We start from the raw sequence: 15116 nt of genomic DNA on the forward strand, positions 1-15116 counted from the left end.
GACACATTTTCCTTGTCACTAAATAAATTCCCAAAGAAGAAGCAGGTGTACATTTACCCATTTTTCTTGTTAATACATTCGACAAGTATTTGAGATTTTTGTTCTTATTCCACCTGAATCTCAGGCAGCTAATGCCATTATGTTCTTTTTTCAACCTCTCATGAGAGCAGAGTACAGGGGGAAGAGCACCCAGGACATTGTAGCCCCAGTTTTTCCCTTGTGGACAAGTCATTAACCCTTAAACACCCCAGGTCAATCAGGTTCTGGTGAAGGTCTTGAAAGCGATGTGTCTCAATGGATGAGAGCATGATTCGATTCTTGTTTTCACCATCCATTGCTGTGTGACTGGGAGCAAGTTACTTCACTCCCTCTCTGTGCATTGGTAATAGCTACTCTGCTTGTAGGATTACATTAGAAACAGCATGCAACCCAGTGAGTATGGTGCGAGCACAACGCCAGTGGTAAGCATTCACTGCGTGGTGGCCGTCTTTATCTTTCCCAGACTTAAAATAATGTGAAATGAGTCATTTTTTTATTTGACCATTAGCACCTCCCTTCATTAGTGGCCTTTGGCCTGTATAAATGTTTGCTAATTTTGAAAAGACTAAAAGGACGTTTAACAGATGTGTTCTAAGTATTATTTTTCAACTATCCTTTTTTAATTAAATTTTTTGTTTTGAGAAAATTGCAAATTCACATGCAATTACAAGAAATAATAGAGAGAGATCCTGTGTGCCCTTTACCCAGTTTTCCCCAATGGTAACATCTTGCAAAACTGTAGTCCAATATCACAACCAGATTCTGACTGTAATAAAGTCAGGATGCAGAACAATTTCATCCTTACAAGGACCCCTGGTTGTCCTTTCACAGATACTCCAACTTCCACCTTACTCCTGTCCCTGACCCTGCTCCTTGACAATTAATAAGCTACTCTCCATTTCTATAAATTTGTTATTTCAAGAATGTTGTATTAAAGGGACCATATAGTATGTAACCTTTGGGGGCTGGCATTTATTCACTTAGCGTAAGTCCCTAGAAAACCATTAAACTATGCTTTTTAAAAATATATATGTTTTATTGATTTTTTACAGAGAGGAAGGGAGAGAGATAGAGAGCTAGATACATCGAGAGAGAAACATCGATCAGCTGCCTCCCGCACACCTCCTACTGGGAATGTGCCTGCAACCAAGGTACATGCCCTTGACCAGAATCGAACCTGGGACCCTTGAGTTCGCAGGCTGATGCTCTATCCACTGAGCCAAACCGGTTAGGGCTAAACTATGCTTTTGATGAACCAAAAATCCTTATGAGTAGTGACACATTTTATTTTGGCAACAGAATTATCATTAACCAAAAGTGCGTAATGGCATACAGTGCATAGTAAATGTTCAGGGAGGTTCAGTGGTGAGTTCTGACTCTACCTACCTCTGCCCTTCCTCCTCCTCCTCTCTGTCCTTCTCATCTTTCCTTGCCCTCTTCTTCCTCACGCCCTCTTATTAATATTGGCAAAGGCTGATTGATTGCTCAAGTTGAGAATTCTAAAAAGACTTAAACAAAATAATTTATGTAAAAGTTCCTTATAAATTACAAACTCTCTATCAGAAATTGCTGGTCAGTGTTGGCCACATTATAAGAATGGTTTGCAGGTGCTTGCGATGTATACTGATGTGAATAAAGAAGTCAGCATGAGCAGCTCTGCCCTCCAGGTTGCTCCTGTAGTGGTTGCACAAGAAAGAAATAAACCTTTCTGCTAACTAATAAAGCCCATCATGTTTTGATTCTAAGCAACGAAGTCCCATGAACAAAAAACAAACGTCAGTTCATGTTCTTTATAAATCCTTTGTTCTAAAAAAGAGCCTCCTGTTTTAGTTGCCAGATAGTAAGTCCAATGAGCACCTTCCTAAAAGCATAAAGAAATGCCAAGTCCTGTTCGAACTCAAGAGATTTTATTTCTGTTTCTCCGGTAGACCCAAAGCAGACCCAAACCAACCCTTTAGGCAGGAACCCAGCTTCGTTGTGCTCAGTTATAGCATATTTTCTTATAACTTTGCTGCTGAGATTCAAATCCCTGTCCTTTAGGTGGAGTAAAATCCTTACTCTAATGGAATTTCCCTCTATTCAGAAATAGGGTAAGGGCAGAGCAAGCTTGCTAGGCATGCATGTTTGAGTCAGAAAAGCGTAGGCTAGGCTGTGCTAACAAATAACCCTACATGTCTGTGGCTATGAAGGTTTCTTCCTCATGCAAAGTCCAGTGAAGGGAACTCTCCTTGAACCTGTAACTATACTGTCTAGGGTCACCATCGCAGGAGAAGAGGGCTGGGGAATTTACAAGGTGCTTTTAAGTAGGGTGACCATACCTGCACACTGCCTGTGACAGCCACAATGTATGCGTATTGATTTGGAGTAATGGTTAATATTTCTCCTTTTATTATTAGAAGTGTCCCAGTTTAGACAATACATTAGGGTGACCCTTTCTAAGAGCCAGCTACCATAATTTCTGCCCATATCCTATTGGCCTCCTCCTAATGAGCAAGGATGTAGAGGATTGTAGAGGAGCAAGCGTGTATGTTAGTGAACACTAAAAACTTCCAGCACAATAGACATTTTCAAGAATGCCATAAAATTTTAAAAGGAATTAACTCCATAACTTTAATTACCAAAATTGTGTTGAGCAAATATGATATAAATATGATATTTCTATGATCTAAACTATCTGATTTAATCACACACTGTGGTAGACTAAATTATGCCTAAGATATCCACATCCTAATCCCCAGAACCTGTTGCCTTACAGATATGATATCAAGGTGGGGGGATTATCCTGGATCATCCAGGTTGTCCCGAAATGTAATCAGAAGTTCTTTACAAAAGGGAACAGAGGGAGATTTGACAATAGGAGAGGAGGTGATGTGATGATGGGAGCAGAGGTTGGAGTGATGCATGTTGAGGATGGAAAAAGGGGCTGCAAGTCCAGGAGCACAGGTGGCCTCTAGAAGCCTCTATAAGGCTCAGCAACAGATTCCCCCCTTCGAGCCTCCAGAAGGAACCAGTCCTGCTGGCATCTCGACTTCGGTGCAGTGAAACTGATTTCAGATTTCTTATCTCCAAGACTGGAAGAGAATGAATGTGTATTATAAGCCACTGGGTTTGTTGTAAATTTGTTATAGCAGCAATGTGAAATTAATACATACATTCTGAAGTTTAGCATGTGACTTTAGATTTCTGTTTTGAGTTAAGGTAGATACTATTCTTGTCCTTATTGTATGTGTGAGAAATTGAGGCCTGAAGAGTTTCAGTGACTTGCCCAAGTTCCCTCAGCCAGTCTGAGAGCCAGGATTCACACCTAGGCAGACTGGCTCCTCAGAACATGTCCCTAACCACTGTGCTCTGCTGTCTCCCCCTGCTGCCCAACTGTCCTCCAAACCCCCTCCCACCAGCCCTGTCAACCACGAAATGCCTCTGCTCCCTGAAGCCCTCCTCCCACTCCCACCTGACTTCAGTCTCCTCCTCCGTGGACTCGGTAGTAATCTAGACAGTTTTCTAGCTCCAGCTTTTGGAAAATTTATGAAAAATTCTAGGTCTTCCATAGGGAATTTAGGCTTTAGGTGAGATTATTGAATTTTTTCATATTCAAGTTTTTGGGAACATATTATTATTGAATCTTTTTCCTACGCTTTAATTTCTAATTATCTTCCTCATACTCTAGAGAGGGGATGATCCCAAGGGTAATCAAATAAAGTGATTAATAGGAGTCATCCTGGAACTATATTGAGCTTGTTTGACCATGACCCAAGCAGAGAAGCATCTGGAAATTTGGTATATGAGTTCTTACTTAGTTATTACTCTAAATCTCCCCTTAGCTTATATTGGTTATATACTAGTATGCATTTTGCCATATGGCCGCTTGTTTAATAGTTCTGTAGTTAACCACTGAATTAAATATTTATGCCTGCCATGGCCCCTGCACTGAGCCCCAGATCTCCCCTCCAGGACTGAAGACCTTATTTACCCAGCTCTGGGGATGTGCTGCCTGGCAGCCCTCTGCTCTCAGCCCTCTCCAAGAATTGCCCATGGCCAAAGGATGTAGTCTCTTTCTTGGGGGAAATCTGCGTCCAATTACTGGTTGATATGGGGGTACAAATACCTGACCTCCCCTACCAGGATTAGGGACAGCTTTGAAGGGCCATCCCAGTCGCAAATCTCCCCAAGGGGTTGGCTGAGTCCTTTGTTGTGTGGGACTGCATTGCAGCCCATCTTCTCTCTCTGCCTAATTCCACTTTCTTCCCTTTCTCCATGAGTGTTGATCCCAATGGTACTCCCATATAAATGTCCTGAAAGCCACATTCCCTCTTGGGGGTCTGCTTCCCAGGAACCCGAACTGCATGGTGATAAGAACATAAGGGTGCTCATTTAATCCTATTTTGTGGGAGTGAGAAGTGTTCTAAAGGAACTAGGAAACATAATTTCTGGCTTAAAGTTTATTTTTTAATGTAGAAGTAGGGAGTAAACATCACACATGTCACCCACTCATGATTAAAAATACATTCTGCAATGTGACCCATAATTCAATCGCATTTTCCTTTAACCCCTATTTTAACAGTTAATTTACAAATGAAATGAACTCTATAAAAAAAGACTCCATCCCATTTCCAATCCTCAATAAATGCAGCCTTCCTTTCTTGCTGAAACAGTTTTTCCAGTATACAAAAACAGAACTTGAGAAAGCTTTAAAACCATTTTCTGAAAATAAAGGCAACAAATGTAAAGTGAAATGGAATCATGTATAAGCACTACCTCTGAATTTATACCTTACATCTCCACAGAGAATGAGGAACAGACATTCAGTTTTACAACACATCTATATAATAAAAGCCTAATATGCTAAGTGTCCAGTGGTCCAGTTGGCAGTTCAACCAATCAAAATGTAATATGCTAATGATATGCTAAGACCACTGAACTGCTTGCTATGACATGCACTGACCACCAGGGGGCAGATGTTCAATGCAGGAGCTGCCCCCTAGTGGTCAAAGTGCTCCCACAGGAGGAGCACTGCTCAGCCAGAAGCCGGGCTCACAGCTGGCAAGTGCAGCAGTGGTGGCAGGAGCCTATCCTGCCTCCGTGGCAGTGGGGATCAGGTCTAAGCCATCAGTCAGACATCTGCCGAGGGCTCCCAGACTGTGAGAGGGTGCAGGCCGGGCTGAGGGACCCTCCCCCTGAGTGCACGAATTTTGTGCACTGGGCCTCTAGTCATAATAATAAAAGGTTAATATGCAAATGTCATCACTCCCTCATGCGTAACAACCAATCAGCAGGAGGTGGGGCTTGATGGGGGACCTGAGGCTGTGTCCCCCACCTAGCAGGGCTAGATGGGGGTGGGGCCAGCTGGGTCTGGGTCTCGCATGATTTCAAGGCATGTGGGGATGGGCAGGGACTTGACTCTGGGTCCTGTGGCGTGCCCCAGACACTGACAGGAGGGAGATTTTCATATACATTTTATGATTTTTCTTTCATCTCTGATACTTCTATTATAGATAAAGGGCGAATAGCAATATTAAAATATTTCCTCTAATTAATTCCCTTTTAATGTGTACGAATTTCATGTACCGGGCCACTAGTTAAATATAAGAATTTCTGTTAGAATCTCTACCCAAGAAAATTTTCCCTTCAGTTCTTCCCCCAAGCCCTGAACCACTGGCCATGAACATCCATCTAGTCTTTATGCCCTGTGCACTTCATGGTTGGTTGCACAACTTATGCTTTCTGTTCTGATTAGAACTTTTGATATTTTAAAGAGGATTTTCCCTGTTTGAAGTCCTTTATTAGTTCTGTATATGGTGAAAAAAAAAAAATTCCTGGAGAGAGAGAGAGAGAGAGAGAGAGAGAGAGAGAGAGAGAGAGAGAAGCTATTCTCTTTGCACAATGGGTATCGGATTTCAAAGGCTCTTTTCTCTGGCCCTTGGATTCCTGAGCAGTCCGAATAAGTCTGGATAGGTACAGCCTAAACATTTACTTTTTCTTAAGGGTCTCTTTTGGTCTTAAAGGATTGTTTTGAATAGTTTTCTATAAAAAGCATGTATCCATAATGACGATTTCACTGCCAGCTCCATCATTTTTCATCAAGTAGTGCCTTGGCTGGGCTTGGGGTGGGATATGAAGGGCAATGTGTGCAGAATAGGGGCCAAGGAGGAGGAGGAATGTGGGAGAAGCCCCAAAGCTCCAAAGACATTTACTAGCTGAGCATTGCCTTCATTTACATAATCCCAGATGGTCCACTTGTGATGTTTTCCTGACACCAACCAGTTCCACAATTCTCTGAGTCCAACTGGGTGTCCAACAATTCAACTCATTTCCGACACTACTACCCAGAGTTAGTGCAAACTCCACAGATTAAGAGCTCAATCCAAGACTGCCCCCACCTCAGATGCCAGCTGAAAATGAGGAGCTAGGCCACCCACACTTCAGCCCAGCATACTATGATATGGGAGTTCCCACGATGCCCCCTCAGGTTCCATAATTCACTAGAAGAACTCACAGAACTCAGGAAATCACTTTAGGTATGATTACCAGTTCATTATAGAGGATAGTACTGAGGAACAGGCAAATGAAGAAATGAATAGGACAAGATATAGGAGGATGGGAGGAGCAGAGCTTTGGATTTCCACCCACTAAGAAGCTCCTTGAAACCTGTCAGTGTGGGGATTTTATATGGGCTTCATTATGTAGGTGGTACTGATTAAATCATGAGCCATTGCTGATTGAACTCAACCTCCAGCCCCTCTGCCCCCTCAAAGTTGAAGGCATAGGAATGAAAGATGTTTTTTTGCTTGTTTGTTTTTAGAGAGAGTGGAAGGGAGAGGGAGAGACAGAAACATCGATGTGAGAGAGACACATGGATTGGTTGCCTCCTGTGCAGCCCCAACCAGGGCCAGGGATAGAGCCTGCAACTGAGGTATGTGCCCTTGACCTGGAATAGAACCTGGGACCCTTCAGTCTGTGGCACGAGGCTCTATCCACTGAGCCAAACCTGCTAGGGCAGGGATGAAAGTTTTAAGTCTCTCATCACCTGGTTGGTTTTCCTGGTGACCAACCCCATCCTGAAGTTAGCTCTTAAAAGAAAACTTTCAGCACCATTAGTAGCTCTATGCCAGGAAACCTGGGTCAAAGACCAAATATTTATTTTTACTGTACCATAACTGTACACTATGCGCATAACCTAAAATAGATTTTAAAACATACATCCCAGTACACGCGGTCTCCCTCAATAGATCTTCTCTCCTGGAGGTACTCTGCGTAGAGGCCATTGTGCAAAAACACTTTTGGCATCTACTTAGATGTGAGAAGGGAGACAAAGTTGGCAATCATAGAATCACTGAGAAGTTGCTGAAATTACTTTGGCTGGACAGACACATTTGGTTTCCTGTGCTTTTGGAACATCGTGTCTGAGCAAGAATTGTCCTTTAGTAAAAGGTGACTTCTGCTCAAGAGCTCAAGGAAGCACCATGCTCAGCCGGGAGTCAGTGGCTATAGAGCGTCGGTGACAAGGGTGGTGGTCATTTAAGAAGAATGTGTTCTATTCTTAGACAATGTAACATTTGAACCAATTTTCTGCACAAATGCTTTCTCTCCCATATCCTATCTTAATTTCTAATGTTCTTGTTCTCTGCAAAGTGTCTTTATAGTAATGTTATTTATTTAAAATTAATTTTAAAAGATTCCTGCTATCTTACCAATATGACACTTTGATCTCATTTTATGGTAAAAAAAAAAAAACAAACACCACTTCTTTTCTGTCATACTTAGTTTTTTTAATACAAAAATTAGAGTAATGCAAAAGATAAATCTTATTCTCAGAAAAGTGTGAGATTTCCTGTGGTCTGGTAGAGCTGTATATACAAGTCTTTCTCACCTTCCTACGAGTTGGGTGTTGTATCTATTAGATTGTGGTGAATGTTATCCATTGTTTTTTGTATTGGGATTATCTTCATCATATAAAAAGTACAGTGAAACCAAATATATCTACTTCCCTCTCACCTGGAACTTTTATTAGGTGGGTAACCAGTCATTCATGATTTATATTCTTAAGTAAGGTAGTGTCATATTATTCTTTTTACTTTGGAATGCATGTTTTTCCCCAGCCTGAAAACAAAAATCCAGTCAATCATTAACTTCAAACGCTCAGCTGATCTTCTAAGAAGACATAGAAACCATGGTAGAGAAACTTATATGTGAGAATGCTGGGTGAAAACAGTAATTGCTTTCCTAAACTGTAGCTATTAAAATGATTTCTCTCATGGCTGTGACTCTGTGTTTTAAGGTACTTGAAAGGAGGCAAAGCTAAATCCACCCATATCACAAAGCCCACGATTTTTATATTCACTTACCAATTATCAGGGCAGACAGACCTAGTTGATGGGTGGAAACCTGGCTTTCTCCCTTTTTTCTTGGTCACTAACACTTAGAATCAATGAAAAGGCAACTGACAATGGTGTGCTGAGAGAAGCAAGAAGAGGTCTCAAAGTGGGGCTCAATAAAAACTCATTGGATTGAGAAAAATTATAGATACTTTCAAGACTATATGATTTTTCTGCCAATCAAGGAAAATCATTGAGCAAAGGACAGAAGTAATAAAATACTTCATTATGATAGAATCTAATTTTCATGCAGAAACACATATAAAACACAGTATAGCATTGGCAAATAACCTGTAACTCTCCAATGCCTTTGGAAACTCATTCAAGTCTAGGCCAGATTTTAATGAAACCCTGCAGTTTGCCCCAACTTGACTTTCTTTCCCTTCTTTGTACTGTTTCAGACTTTTATCTTCTCTAGGCAGGCAAATCATCACCATTTCTCTAACATTGCTCTTTAACACCCAACCTATTGAATGAATTTGCAGCCTGCTCCCTGCCAAGCTCTTTTCTTCCTTTTTTCCTAATCCAGGAAAAGGAACCAGGATTTGCTGGTACCTGACTTTGGGCAATTTGGACTCAAAGCTATTTACAAAAACATAAAAGACTTCTCAGTGATTATATGATTGCCAACTTTGTCTCTATTGAATAACAAACAAACAAATTCAGTAATTTTACTTGAGCTATTTTACTTGAGAAATTCCCTATGGAAGACCTAGAATTTTCCATAAAATTTCCAAAAGGTGATAAAAAAAACTTTTTCTTCATTAGATAGAAAACTGTCTAGATTGCTACTGAGTCCACGGAGGAGGAGACTGAAGTCAGGTGGGAGTGGGAGGAGGGCTTCAGGGAGCAGAGGCATTTCGTGGTTGACAGGGCCGGTGGGAGGGGGTTTGGAGGAATAATAAGGCTCGATAGCACTTCTGTGAATTAACATTACTTTGAAATTGTAGCTATTGCAATAAGGCAAGAGAATAAAATCAATGTTAATTGGACAAAAGACATGTATTTCCACAAAGACCAATAAACATATGTTTAATATTATTAGATGTTACAGACATGAAATTTAAAGCATAAAGAGATATCTCAAAATATACAATAGAATGTCTAAAATTAAAAAGTAAAATGATCAAAGTGTGTGAATATATGGAATAACTGATTCTCCCATATACTACTGGTGGGGGTATAAATTGGCCAATCCATTTAGAAAACTGTTCAGTAGAATCAGCTTAAAGGTAAATATATGCATAACTGATTCCCAGAAAATTCAGTTTTTATGTATCTACCTCACAGAAATAAAGTATACCTCAGTTGGTATACCTAAAATAAAGTTTTGAAATAATACAAATGCTCAACATCTGGAAAATTAGTAAATAGTGATACAGTCATACAATGGAAATTATACACGAACTAAAGGCCCAATGCACAAAAATTTGTGCAAGAGTAGGCCTTCCTTCCCCCAGCTGCTGGCACCGGCTTTCCTCTGGCACTCGGAACCCGGGCTTCCCTCCTCCGACTACCAGTAGGCACCCGGGACCCAGGCTGGCTTCCACTCCCCCTCCCCCCGTCACCCTGGCTTCATCAGGAAGGACATCCAGCTTAATTAGCATATTACCCTTTTATTATTATACTAGAGGCCTGGTGCACGAAATTCGTGCACGGGGGGGGGGCAATATGTGTCCCTCAGTCAAGCCTGTACCATCTCCAATCTGGGACCCCTCTCACAATTCAGGACTGCTGGCTCACAACCACTCACCTGCCTGCCTGATTACCCCTAACCACTCCCCTGCCAGCCTGATTGATGCCTAACTGCTCCCCTGCCGGCCCAATTGCCCCTAACTGCACTCCCCTTCCAGCCTGGTCTCCCCTAATTGCCCACCCCTGCTGGCCTGGTCGCCCCCAACTGCCCTCCCCTGCAGGCCTGATTCCTCCCAACTGCCCTCCCTTGCAGGCCTGATCCCTCCCAAGTGCCCTCCCCTGCTGGCCTGATCGCCGACAATTGCCCTTCCCTGTGGGCCATCTTGTAGAAGCCATCTTGTGTCCACATGGGGGTGGCCATCTTTGACCACATGGGGGCGGCCATCTTGTGTGTTGGGGTGACAGTCAATTTGCATATTACCCTTTTATTAGATCGGACTAGTAGATAAGAATGAACAAACTATTTTTTTTTCTGTATTGATTAAGGTATTACATATGTGACCTTATTCCCCCATTGCTTCCTCACATTCCTGCTCATGCCCTCAACACCCCCTAGTGTCTGTGTCCATTGGTTATGCTTATATGCATGCATACCAGTCCTTTGATTGATCTCTTCTCCTTCCCCCCACCCTCCCCTGCTTTCCCTCTGAGGTTTGATGGTCTGATTGATGCTTCTCTGTATCTGGATTTGTTTTTGTTCACTAATTTATGTTCATTATTCCACAAATGAGTGAGATCATGTGATATTTATCTTTCTCCAACTGACTTATTTCACTTAGCATAATGCTCTCCAGGTCCATCCATGCTGTTGCAAATGGTACGAGTTCCTTCCTTTTTACAGCAGTGTAGTATTCCATTGTATAAATGTACCACAGGTTTTTAATCCACTCATCTGCTGATGGGCACTTAGGCTGTTTCCAAATCTTAGCTATTATAAATTGTGCTACTATGAACATAGGGGTACATATATTCTTTCTGATTGGTGTTTCTAGTTTCTTGGGATATATTCCTAGAAGTGGGATCACTGGGTCAAATGAGAGTTCCATTTTTAGTTTTTTGAGGAAACTCCATACTGTTCTCCACAGTGGCTGCACCCCCACTGCATTCCCACCAGCAGTGAAGGAGGGTTCCTTTTTCTCTGCATTCTTGCCAGCACTTGTCCTTTGTTGATTTGTTGATGATAGCCATTCTGACAGGTGTGAGTTGGTACCTCATTGTCGTTTTGATTTGCATCTCTTGGATGATTAGTGACTTTGAGCATGTTTTCATATGTCTCTTGGACTTCTGTATGTCTTCTTTCAAAAAGTATTTAGGTCTGTTGCCCATTTTTTGATTGGGTTGTTTATCTTCCTTTTGTTAAGTTGTATGAGTTCCCTGTAAATGTTGGAGATTCTCACTGACATGGATGAATCTGAGAAACATAATGTTGAGCAAAAACAAAAGAGTAAATATTTTATTATTCTACTTAAAGTTTAAAAAATATAGTTATAATACACACCTGCACACGCATGTAAAACTAAAATGTTGGCATATGAGCCAGAATAGTGATTACTTTGCAGGAAGAAGGGGAGGGTTAGTGACTAGGAGGGAGCACCAGGGGACATCTGAATGCCAATCATGTTCTGTCTTAATTTGAGTAACAGTTATGAGGATGTGTTTATTTTGAGAAAAAAATCAAGTTCTACACTTAAGGTTTCTCCTTTTTCCTCCTGTATATTATATTTCAATCAAAAGTTTATTTAAAGGATTGTGTTCAGCAACAGAAAAAATGTAGACTACTGTGCTATAGCGTAATAGAAATAGCTGGAATCTGAAGCTTTAGATGTGTCCAACAAAGGGCTTAAATTGCCCAGGTGTCTGAAGAGGTAGGAGTAATAGCACAAGGGTAAGTTCTGACATTTTAGGGTCATTTGCGTTCTCCAGAGGACGGATAAAAATTAACAACTCCAGGATGACAGCTTTTTATTTTATCTTTCTGACCCGAAGCGTTCACTTGCAGCCTCATAAATAAATCCAGCAATTAATCTCCATCCTTTGACAAATGGCCACTTGTTCATTGTTAAGGGTCAGAGGCCAAAGTGCTCTATTTGGATCCAGTACATAAATTATGTCATAAAGATACTTCTAATGTTATCTAAAACTAACTTGGCCTCTTTGTGTTTTTATTTTAAATACTGTAATCTTTAATATGAGAAAAATTCTACAATAACAGAAATACAGCTCCAGAGAAAACACAAATATTTTAATGTCCATTATTCTTACTACTTTGAAAATCATCTACTAAAGGATATTATTGGATGTGAGGCCTTTCATCACCATATAATAAACTGAATGTTTAGTGCAATTAAATAGCAATGAGATATAACCAAAGTAATCATGGTAATCACATATATTTCAACATATTAATAAATTATTTAGTATTAGCTCTCTAAAATGTTTCCAATTTTTAATAAAGAAAATAGTCATTAAATGGCAAAATTAGAAGGTTTATAACATTCCATGATAATAATATGCTGCCCTGGGTGTGAAAAACCCTCATTTGTTACTGATTAAAGTATTAATTGTCAGAACCTATTTGGAAAGTAATCTGGCAGGAAATGTTAAAAAGTAAAATGTAAACACCCTTTGACCAGAACAACCACCTTGGGGAATCAGCAATACAGAAATTAAAGCACTTGCACCCAGGAGATATATAAGTAGACAAGCATGCTCAAAAACTAGAAACTACCTCTTTAATAAAGGATTGTCCATGCCAGGCATTGTTATATAGCCATTTAAAATGGTGTGTTCAATAGTGACAATACAACATAGCCTTTATTAGGTGTTTGTGATAGACACCCTTCTAAGTACAGTTTACCCCTGAACAGCACAGATTTGAACTGTGTGAGTCCACTTATATGTGGATTTTTAAAATAAACACCTATAGTATTGTAAATATATCTTCTCTTCCTTATGATTTTCTTTTTCTAGCTTACTTTATTGTAAGAATATAGTATTTAATACATAGAACATAGAAATATGTTACTCACTGTTTATGCCATCGGTAAGATGTCTAGTCAACAATAGACTATTAGTAGTTAAGTTGTGAGGGAGTAAAAAAAGTTTTACCCAGATGTTCAACTGTGTGGGAGGACTGGCATCCCTAATCCCAACATAGTTAAAGGGCCAATTCTATTTAATATGTGTAAACTTACTCCATTCTTTTAACAATACTATATAGTAATTCTTATTATTTCCATTTTATGGGTTAGAAAATTAAAGTTAAAACACATAAAATATTTTACCTAACCTCACATATCTAGTATGAACCAAATGGTCTTATTCCAAAATGCACACTCCTGACCTCCATGTGGTTATTCTGCCTCCCTGAATTGACTAAGGAGGGATTTTCTTATATATCGGTAATTAAAAAAGCAATGAATGGAAATTTGGTTATTCTATTTCAAAAAATAAGGAAAGAAAGAAAAGGAAAAGACCCATGTGAATATACATTTGTATGAGGATTTTAACAGTTTTGGAAGAAGAATTCTCAAATTGGTGGTACTAATTAGTCTAAGATTATTGATGAAGAGGATATTATTAGTTTTTATTTATTTACCTCTTTATTATTTGAAGTTATAGAATAACTTTTGTCACTTTTTAAATCCAAAAAGTAAAGAAAAACAAATAAAAACAAGTCTCCATTTTTAGGTTCACTATGTTTTCTGGAGAATAATAGGTTCATTTAACAAGTAGACAAGGAATTAATAATCCTTGTCCTCTAATTTTTTACCAGGATTCAGGCTCATAAGAGTCTAAGTCATTAGAGTCATTCGGCATGACATCATTCATCTTCAAAAGTATCTAGACGTGCATGAAGTGGGTCTGTAGTAAACATTCATTTCCTTTCCTTCAGGTTATTCTCTCCTTTCTGCCCTCCTCCCCATCAAATAGCCAGTGCTACAATCACAAAAGCGGTCTTACTGCCTTTTTTTAGGCTCTCAGATGACTTTGGCTATACTAGTCCTTGGCGTGGTAATAGTACCTTTCAGAGAGAGTGAACCCCTAACCTAATTTGCTTCACTGTGGCAGGACTTAAGCTCAAAATGAGAGAGGGAGATTTGTCAACTGGGCAGTCTATTCAGAAGCAAGCATTCCATTAGAAAGAGAGCCAAACGTCCTTCGTTTAGAGTCATTCTCAGTGATTATGCAAACACAAATAGTCCACATTTCTAGGAGTAGCTGCTGTTTTACAGGCTCAATTTTACAGATTCATCGGTATGAATCTGTATGCTATTTTATAGACTCATAGATGTGAATCTTAATAGGATATAAAATGATATATGTGACATTTCAGCAGTGTAAAGATGCAATCTTACCTTAGGCAAGAATTATATATCTTTCACATAAAATTATTATATGGAATTGGTATTTGTGTACTTTGAGAACTTTACTTCAGTCAACAGTTCAAAACAATACATTTCATAAACATTTTTATGCTTTTTCTCAGGTTCCATTTAAGGTCTCGCTGCCATCCATATTCAATCTCGAGAGACTTTTTGATCTTGCTAATGGTTGTATCCTATCAGGAGGAAGCCTTTTCAACTGGATTGTGTCGATTATTCTCTGAACATACTTTACATATTAACCTTATAAAGGATTTCATTCTTATTGTTTTTCTTGGTTTGAAATAAGTTTTGAAATGGTCCTCTTACAACAAACAAAATAAAATTGTTTTCTTACACAAGCTCAATTTCCTTAAAAACTATAGTTTTGAGTAATGTTTTACATTGCATTTGAATTAAATGACAATGCTGCTGCTTCTGAAGACATCTTATGGAGCTATTCATAGAAAACATGTTTGTGTACAGTGTAACTATTCCCATGTTTATATAGTTTATGTTTAGTTTGTCTTTAGATGTGCCCATATTGCAAGACTGAATTAAGCCAGTGGTTATAAACGGGGGAATTTTGCATCTAGGGTGACATTTGGCAATCTCTGAAGACATTTTCAATTATTATAACTGAAAG

General features: G+C 39.6%; 1 protein-coding gene across 1 annotated transcript in view; it reads left to right on the forward strand.

Moving 5' to 3' along the window:
• Window positions 1–14832, forward strand: part of CFAP54 (cilia and flagella associated protein 54) — a 247148-nt gene extending 232316 nt beyond the window's left edge. Inside the window, exon 68 of the mRNA XM_054719381.1 lies at window positions 14596–14832. Within this exon, the coding sequence (XP_054575356.1) occupies window positions 14596–14715 (120 nt within the window). The 3' untranslated portion in view covers window positions 14716–14832. The remainder of the gene's footprint in view (window positions 1–14595) is intronic.
• The last annotated feature ends 284 nt before the right edge of the window (window positions 14833–15116 follow it).

Source organism: Eptesicus fuscus, chromosome 7 (genome assembly GCF_027574615.1).
Source record: "Eptesicus fuscus isolate TK198812 chromosome 7, DD_ASM_mEF_20220401, whole genome shotgun sequence".
Classification (NCBI taxonomy): Eukaryota; Metazoa; Chordata; class Mammalia; order Chiroptera; family Vespertilionidae; genus Eptesicus; species Eptesicus fuscus.